This window comes from Trachypithecus francoisi, unplaced genomic scaffold (genome assembly GCF_009764315.1).
Source record: "Trachypithecus francoisi isolate TF-2019V2 unplaced genomic scaffold, Tfra_2.0 Contig00156, whole genome shotgun sequence".
NCBI classification, from domain to species: domain Eukaryota; kingdom Metazoa; phylum Chordata; class Mammalia; order Primates; family Cercopithecidae; genus Trachypithecus; species Trachypithecus francoisi.
The window spans coordinates 1-9206 of record NW_022680493.1 but is presented as its reverse complement, the minus strand read 5'-3'; the positions used below and the strand labels follow the sequence as shown (position 1 = coordinate 9206).

General features: G+C 55.6%; 1 protein-coding gene across 1 annotated transcript; it reads right to left on the bottom strand.

Moving 5' to 3' along the window:
* Positions 1-388: 388 nt before the first annotated feature.
* LOC117069785 (general transcription factor 3C polypeptide 1-like) lies at positions 389-5449 on the bottom strand. The gene is given in 6 exon segments (XM_033188249.1): positions 389-1336; positions 2079-2271; positions 3308-3359; positions 4089-4109; positions 4112-4604; positions 5006-5449. Coding segments are annotated over 6 exon segments (1416 nt in total). The 3' UTR covers positions 389-1123.
* Between the last annotated feature and the right edge of the window lie 3757 nt (positions 5450-9206).

Sequence of the window (9206 nt, the reverse complement as noted above, 5' to 3'; positions counted from 1 at the left end):
TTAAAAAATGTTGGCAACTAACTTAAAAATGTAACCATGTGAGCTCAAGAGAACTTCAAGGTGCCAGACCCATCTGCAGGCCCTGCCGACGGCACCAGCTGTGCTGAGCCGAGCTGATCATGGGCCTGGCACTGGGCTGGGAGCTGCTCTGTGAGGGACGGGCCTGGGACCAGCTGAGAAGGCGGCAAGGGAGTCGCCTGTGCCCCTCTCCATCCTGGAGGCCATGTCTCACCGCTGGCTGAGGCCAGGCGGGGCTGCTGAGCTCAGGATCAGGGCCTTCCCTCTTCCTTTGGTTTCATTGGGAACAGCCATTCCAGGTTGTTCTGCAGCCAAAGTAGGGAGTCCCCTAGGGGAATCACTGATTCTTTAGGAAACACACAAAACAGAATGCATTTTACTTCCCTTTAATCAAAAAATAAATAAATACACTCCACAGGGACTTTTTTTTTTTTTAATGAGGAAAAAAGGTGAAAGAACAAAATAAAACAAACAAAACCCAAACCTACAGGGACTCATCATTTCCGGCCTGCAGGGAGTCACCAGCCAGGCCGAGGGACACGGACAGCCAGCCCAGCTGGGGCCTGCCAGGTGACTTCCAAGGTCGGAAAGGGAGCTGCTCTGCTCTGGGTGGTTCAGTCCCAGCCAGGGGTTGGAATGTCCTGCCTGCCGAGGGGCCACAGTCCCTGTAGAGATCCCCCAGCAGCAGCGCACACCGGTCCCTATTCTGCAAGGCATATCCCATAAGGCCCTTCCTCTTGGTGGCACTTGGGCACTCAAGGAGCCAGGAGATCCTGCCAAGATGGCTGGAGTCTGGAATGTGAGGTGTGCACAGGCGGGGCGAACTCTGGAGACCCAGAGACAAGCACCAACTCCCGGTGTGATGAGGCCAGTTCCCAAGGGGCAGGCCCAGAAGAGCCTGGGGAGCAGGCAGGTGGGGGAGCCCCTCTTTCCAGAGTTCCAGGACAGTGGGAAACATGTCGGGCTGTGACTCTGGCCAGAGCACCCGTCCCCTGCTGCAGGAGGCTCGGCAGACCCAAGGCCGGGGCACAGTGGGGTCTGCTGAGCATCAGGCAGAGTGGTGTGGCAGGTGGTGGCTGGGAGGGAGGGAATGCCCATAGGGGTCCTAGAGGGGGATCCACTTGTTCCAGTTGACCTCGTGGGGGAACACACGGCCCAGCCGGAGGGTACAGTCCAAGGTGGGCTCGTAGAAGGCCATGGGGCTCTCGTCCAGGCTGGAGGGCACCTCCACCTCCTCCACCACGGGTGTGGAGAAGAGCGAGACGGCCCTTGGCTTTCTCAGCCAGCGCTTCCGGATGCAGCCGAGGGACTCCAGGCCCTGGAGACACCAGACACACAGGTTACAGCGGCACTACCCTCGCCTGCTTGATTTATTCTTCAAGCATTTAGGGAATGTGCTCTCTGTACAAGGAAGCCACTTCCCAGAGCAGGGGGCACCTGAACTGGGCATGAGTCAAGTGGGGATGTACCAGGAGGGTTCAGGCAAAGGCCCTGGTGGGAGAGGCAGCGGCCTGAGTAGCATGTGTACAGCGCGGGCTGGAGCCACCACGCTGAATCTCATTTGTGGAGGAGAGGCCTGCAGCGGGGGCTGCATCCCAGCGTCCTGTGAGCCAAGACTGGCTTCCAGGTGGGGTTCCGTTTGGCTCGCGGGGAATGTGACACTAAACTTCAAGCTCCTAGCTGCCAGAGGAGCTGGAGGCCCCATGCGCACTGGGCCAACGGAGCACAGGGCAACTGTCAGCCGAGCAGGACGCAGCGACACCAGGGGGCAGCTGCTTGACCCGTGGGGCCCTGCGGGCTCATGAGTTAGTGACCCCTGGCACAGAGAAAGCATCAGAGACAAGCACCGGGCACCCCTTCTTCCAGCCTGGCCAGCAGCATGCAGCTGGTGAAGGACACCGAGGGATGGCCTGAGGCAAGAGCCCAGGACAACTGGGGGAGGGGGTGCAGGCAAGCAGTATGGTGGTACCGCATGCTGCCTGGGGCCTGAACATCACGGCCGGGCCACTGAGAGCACCCAGCGGCCCCCACCCCCTGCTGAGCCTGGGCAGGCCCCATACCTGGAGCAGCTCCAGCACGGCGACGGGCTGCAGGACCCCCTGGTAGTGGCGCAGCAGGCAGTTCTCGGGGATGCCAGGCCTGGTCATGATGTGGTACAGCATGGCCTCCATCATACCCTTGCATACAGGCAGGTTCAGGTGGCCATCCACGACACGCCATGGCCGGCCGATGAAGCAGATGCTCTCACAGTCCCTGCAGGGGGAGGGCTTGGCATCAGGGCTTGGCAGGGGCAGGAGGGCAGCTCATTCAGACAGAACACTGAGGCTCAGGGGTGTCTGGGCCTGGCCTAGGTCACAGGGCTGAGACCAGCCACCACCTCTTGTTCTCTGCTCTCCAAACTCCCCGCTTCTCTCCTGTCTGGACAGAGGGGCCCTTGACCGCCAGCTGGGTGGAACCACGACGTGGGGTCCTGCTCAGATGCAGCTGTAACTGAGGCCTCAGTGGGTCCACCCACGTTGGCAGGAGAGGGCCAAGAGTTGAGACTCCTGGACTTGCCAGCTCTCCTGGCAGTCCGGGCAGCAGCTACCTCCAGGCTGTGGCGAAGCTCACAGGAGCGTGACCCTGAAGCTCTGCCCCACACCATGTGCAGAGTTCCAGGAACGCTTTCCTTGAAACCAGGGACTGAACAGCCACCCGGGGCCCAGGAGCGGGGCGGACCCAGAAGAGCTGGACACCTGGCTCTTATCGCTACGGCTGGGCCTTGGAGGGGCACAGCTGAGCTCCTGAAAGCCAGGACACAGGGCACTTGGGCCCTCCCAATGTGGGGTCAGCACACACACTCATGGGAGGCGCCCCCACCAGAGGGGCTTCTGTGGCTCCCTTGCTTCCTGTAACTCTGGCACAGTTGTCCCGGGGGCAGCTGGGCATTCAGGGCTTATCCCTCTGTGGCCCCTGGCTCATCTGCAGGAGCGGGTGAGGTGCCTGTGGGCCGTGAGGAGCCAGTGAAGCGCAGCTGACGGCACCAGGCATGGTTCTCCGCCAGTGCCCTGGGCATTCTGGAAGCGCAGCCCTTGTTCCAGGCCGACCTGGACAATGCTGGTGCTCAGCACGCCTGCTGCTCGCCCACTGCGCCCCTCCAAGTACCCCTGCCGAGAACCACGGTGCTGGGCAGCCTGTCAGAGCTGGTACCTGGGGAAAAAACCCTCAAAAACCCTCACACAAATCCTTACCCTCAGTCCCTGTCAAGAGCCCCACCCGAAGCCCTGGAGCCAGAACCCCACACACCCACCTTTCCCGCGCTGCCTGGGAGATGCTGCCGGCTCCAAAACTCTCTGTGAACCCTGAGGGAAGAGGAAGAGAATGGGAGAGACTCGGAAAGTCACGGAAGCCATCTCTGCCTCCCCACCTTCAGCATGGCACCCAGCATGAGCAGGGCACCTCGAGGCTCAGGGGATGAAGCGTCAAAAAAAAATGACAACGATCATCTCACAGAGCAGCCACCCTGGAGGTGGCGGGGCCGGGCAGACTGCCACACACAGTGCCACATGCAAGCAGCGTCCCAGGCCCGGACAAGCCCCACACTGGGGGAAGCCAGCAAACACCTCATTTTCCACCCAGAAGCCCTGACCACAAGGGTGGTGTAAAGCCCGAGGCAAAAACAGCCCAAAGAAAACAAAAACACCCAGAGAAGCCACATGAGAAGGCCGCTGCTGATGACAGACGTGCAGGACAGGAAAGGGCGTGCTGCCACCCGAGGAAGGCGAGACCTCCATGCCGTCACTGCTCCACAGCAGCCGCTGCAGCACACACGCTGGCCCCATCGCCTGAGCTCCCACTCCAGAACTCACAGTGCTGCCTGGGGGTGTGGGAGGCCTGTGCTCCCCTGAAAATCCATTTATAGGCAGCATCCTGCCCCATCGGGGCTCAGGCTCCCAGAAGCTGAAGTCAAGCCCCTTTTGTGTCAGTGGCAGGTCCCCCATATCCCGGAGGAAGGCGTGGGGTCCATCGGGGCGGAGGGGAGGGAAAGCACGGGTGGAGTGAGGTGGGGTGGGGGACAAGGCGCACGGTACCTCTGGGGTCTTCAGAGCCTCTGGAGGCTGTGCCTGGCTACTCAGCTGCTCTTGGCCTGGGGAACTGAACTCCCCGACACCCTCTCGGTCTTCCCGTGCTGCCCCCGCTGCAGCGGTGAATTCAAGAGCTGGGGGTGAAGATGGGGCCTGGGCTTCTGCTCCATCTTCAGCTCTGGGCCCAAGGATGGGGGCGAAGTTTGAGTCCTGGAGTACTGGCCTCTTGGCAAGGGTCATCTGGGTGCCTTCAGTGTCGGTCTCCCCATTCTCACTGGCCCAGCTGGCACGCCTCTTGGTGCCCCGGGGGCTGTGAGAAGGAGGTGCCTGCCCCTCGAGGGGGCCGTCCTCGCTGGAAGACCCCTCTGGGGGTCTGGCCTGGGGGTCTTCTCTCTGGATGTCGGCATCCTCTCTGTCTTTCAGCCGCACCGAGTGCAGGAGCCAGGGCCAGGCAGAGCCCATGGCTACCAGGCGCGCAGTGTTGCCGCCGACCTCCAGCACCTGGTGCTGCTCCAGGAGGGCCTAGGGAGGCAGGAGACACAGGGGTCTGTGGGGAGCCCGGGATCCTCCGCGCTGGTGACCTCCCCTCCCTGGCGGGTTGAGTGCCCCGAGCAGCCCAGGCTCGCGAGGCGGGCGGGCTCCTAACCCCGGGGCTGCCCCTTGCTAGCCCTGTGCCCTGGAGCAGCTTCTCTTCCTCTCTGGCTGCTGTGAACCACGTCAGCTGTGGTGCGGTTGTGAATCCACAACTGCACCCTCAACGCGGACATGAAATGCCCCAGTTTTCAAATGTTAATGACTTATTCAACGTTTAAAAAGAATGCAGCATGCTATGCCCCAAATCAAGCCCATCTTCAGTGTGCACCTGGCCTGGGAGCTGCAATTTCCGCTTCAGTGATATCCGGCTAACCTAAGGCACAGCTCACCTGGACGCAATCTGCGAATGTCCTGGTGCGCCCGCCACCTGCCTTCTCCAAGGCCGAGAACCGTCTGCGCAGCTCCTCCTTGTCAATCCCAAAACAACCCGCGGCTATAATGACTTCCAGGATCTCCAAGGCAGCAGTCAGGTCTTCAGGACTATACTCAGACAGCTCCAGCTGGAGGACAAACTCCTCCAAGCTGCAGGTGTTTTCCTGGGGCTTTATCAGCTTGGTAAACGTGTCAGGGAGGCAGGAGGTTCCCACTGTTAGCTCTTCCAGAGAAGCGGCGGTGGGGACATGGAGGAAGATCAGAGGCAGCCCGACAGAGGCCCCCCTCCCCTGCCCAATGCACAGGCCACACTCAGGAAAGGCACGCTCCAGCACCAACTCACTGCTTCCCCGACAGCCACAAGGGTCACCTGCTGGGCGGACAGGCTGGGCCCCTGGCATCAGGCTCCTGATCCGTGACCCTGAGCCTCTGACTACAGCTGACTGGATTTCTCCTGGCCACTATGATTCTCCTGCTCAAGACGTAAAGTGAAGGGCACGGAGGCCGAGGACTGGGGTTCGAGAACTGTAAAGCCCAGTGCTCTGAGGGGGAGTCCCTGACCAGGGCTGGCCTGGTCCAATCCCTTCCTGCTGCTCATGTGCCCACTGTTCCTTAGACCCTGTGAGATACACCAGGCCCCTTCTACACACCCCACTTTTGCCTACACTAGCCAGGGCTGGCTTCTGTTGCTTCCTATGGAATATGTCTCTGCTAAGGCCATAATCGATAGGTTATCACTACATTTTTGCCCAGTCCAAACTCCAAAGTACAGAATTCTACTGTGGTTATGAAGCATATAGCGAACACCATCAACTTCAACAATGCACCTCACTTTATTGTGCTTCACGGATATTGTTTTTTGGGTTTTTTACATACTAAAGGCTTGTGGCAAGTCTGCGCCAAGAGAGTCTACGGGCACCACTTTCTCAACACCGTGTGCTCGATTTGTGTCTGTCATGCTTGGGAATTCTCATATTTCATCTTTTTCATGATTATCGTATCTGTGACGGTGGCCTGTGATCAGTGACATTTGTCCTTAACTATTGTCACTATTTAGGGACGCCACAAACCATGCCACATACGACAGCAAACTTAATTGATAAATGTCATGTGTGTTCTGACAACTCCAGGGACCAGCCATTCCCCATTTTCCTCCCTCTCCTGGGGCTCCCTATTCCTGAGACACAACAATATTGAAGTCAGGTTGGCCAGGTGCGGTGGCTCAGGCCTGTAATCCCAGCACTTTGGGAGGCCGAGGTGGGCGCATCACGAGGTCAGGAGATCGAGACCATCCTGGCTAACGTGGTGAAACCCATGTCTACTAAAAAATACAAAAAAAATTAGCTGGGCGTGGTGGGCACCTGTAGTCCCAGCTACTCGGGAGGCTGAGGCAGGAGAATGGCGTGAACCCAGAAGGTGGAGCTTGCAGTGAGCCGAGATCGCGCCACTGCTCTCCAGCCTGGGCGACAGAGCAAGACTCCATCTCAAAAAAAAAAAAAAAAAAAAAAAAAAAAATTGACGTCAGGCCAGTTAATAACCTTACAATGGCCCCCCTGTGTTCAAGTAAAAGGGAGAGTTGGACATCTCTCACTTTACATCAAAAGCTAGAAAATATCAGGCTTCGCGAGGAAAGCATGGTGACAGCCAGGACAGCCGAAAGCTGGGCCTCTTGTGCCAAAGTTAGTCAAAGTTGTGAGGGCAAAAGAAAAGTTCTTGAAGGAAATTAAAAGTGTTACTCCAGGGAACACACGAACAATAATAAAGCAAAAACAGCCTTGTTGCTGATATGGAGAAAGTTTCAGCGGTCTGGATAGATGAAACCAGTCACAACCTTCCCTTAAGCCAAAGCCTAATCCAGAGCAAGGCCCTAACTCTCTTTAATTCTATGAAGGCTGAGAGAGGTGAGGAAGATGCAGAAGAAAAGCTGGAAGCTAGCAGAGGTTGGTTCATGTAGTTTAAGGAAAGAAGCCGTCTCCGTAACATAAAAGTGCAAGGTGAGGCACCAAGTGCTGCTGGAGAAGCTGCAGCAAGTTCTCCAGAAGCTCTAGCTAGCTGAGATCAGCGATGAAGGTGGATACACTAAACAGATTTTCAATGTGCACAAAACAGCTTTATATTGAAGATGCCATCTAGGACTTTCATGGCTACAAAGGAAAAGGCAAGGCCTGGTTTCAAGGCTTCAAACGACAGCCCACTCTCGATAGGAAGTAATGAAGCTGGTGACTTTAAGTTGAAGCCAGTGCCCATTTCCCACCCCCAAATTCTTAGGGAAGAGAATTATGCTTAATTTATTCTGCCTGTGCTCTATAAAAGGAACTGCAAAGCTGGATGACAGCATGTCTGTTTACAATGTGGCTTACTAAATATTTTAAGCCCACTGTAGAGACCTACTGCTCAGACAAAAAAGATTGCTTTCAAAATGGTATGCTGATTAATGATGCCCCTGGTCACGCATGAGCTCTGATGGAGATGTTCAAGGAGATGAATGTTGTTTTCATGCCTGCTAACACAACATCCATTCTGTACCCCATGGATCAAGGAGTATTTCACTTTCAAGTCTTATTATTTAAGAAATACATTTGATGGCTGGACACAGCTGTAATCCCAGCACTTTGGGAGGCTAAGCGGGTGGATCACCTGAGGGCAGGAGTTCAAGACCAGCCTGCCCAACATGGTAAAACACCGTCTCTACTAAAAATAAAAATTAGCCGGGTGTGGTGATGGGTGCCTGTAATTCCAGCTACTCGGGAGGCTGAGATAGGAGAATCACTTGAACCTGGGAGGTGGAGGTTGCAGTGAACTGAAATCATACCACTGCACTCCAGTCCAGGCGACAAGAGTGAAACTCTGTCTCAAAAAAGAAAGAAATTCATTTCGTAAGGCTATGGCTACTATAGTGATTCTTCTGATGGATCTGGACAAAGTAAACTGAAAATCTTCTGGAAAGGAGTCACCATTCTAGATGCCGTTAACAACATTTGTGATTCATGGGAGGTGGTCAAAATACCAACATCAACAGGAGTTTGGAAAAAGTTGATTCCCACCCTCATGGACGACTTTGAGGGGTTCAAGTCTTCAGTGGAGAAAGTAACTGCAGATGCAGTGGAAATAACAAGAGAACTAGAGGCAGAGTCTGAAGATGGGATGGAGTTGCTGCAATCTCAGGATCAAACTTGAACAGACGAGGACTTGCTTCTTATAGACGAGCAAAGGTGGTTTCTTGAGTTTCTTGACATAGAATCCACTCCTGGTAAAGACGCTGAGAACATGGTTGAAATGGCAACAAAGGACTTAGAATATTACATAAACTAGGTCTGGTATGGTAGCTCATGCCTGTTGTCGCACCCCTTTGGGAGGCCATGGCGGGAGGATCCCTTGAGGCCTGAGACCAGCCTGGGCAACAGAGAAAGGCCCTGTCTCTACAAAAAATTAAAAAAGTAGCTGGCTGTGGTGGCACATGCCTATAGTCCAAGCTACTTAGGAGACTGAGGCAGGAGGATGACCTGAGCCCAGGAGCTAGAGATGACTGTGAGCTATCATCATGCCACTATACTCCAGCCTAAGCAACAGAGCAAGACCCTGTCTCTAAAAAATAGGCTTGGTGTGGTGGCTCACGCCTGTAATCCCATCACTTTGGGAGGCGGAGGCGGGAAGATCACTTAAGGCCAGGAGATAGAGACCAGCCTGGGCAACACAGTGAGTCCCCGTCTCAATCATTTCAAATAAATAAATAAAAATAAAAAGTAAAGTTTCAAAGGTCATCAATAGAACTAAAATAGTGTCAAAATTGGAAGTAAAGGAGGCAGGAAATCATGAATGTGAGTGGAATACTCATCTTTCCTAGCAAGGGGTCAAAAGATAATATCTAAAAGGTTCCTAAGAGCACAAACTTTACTAAGCACCAGGAGACTAGAGCCCCGCTGCCCCCTGGGGAGAGTGGGCGGGGTGGGGAGGCGGGAGTACTCTGCTCTTCCTGGCGCCTGCGGCACAGCTGTGACTAAAAGACAGCGGTAGTGCGGGGAGCTCTCCCACAGAGGTGTGGGCACAGCACCGGCACCTGGGGAAGGTGTCCCTTGAGTTGGCTGCAAGGATGGGGTGTGTTTTTCCGTGTGTCCTGTGGCTGCATGCCTGGCCTGGGGAGCCCGAAGGTCTAGGTCT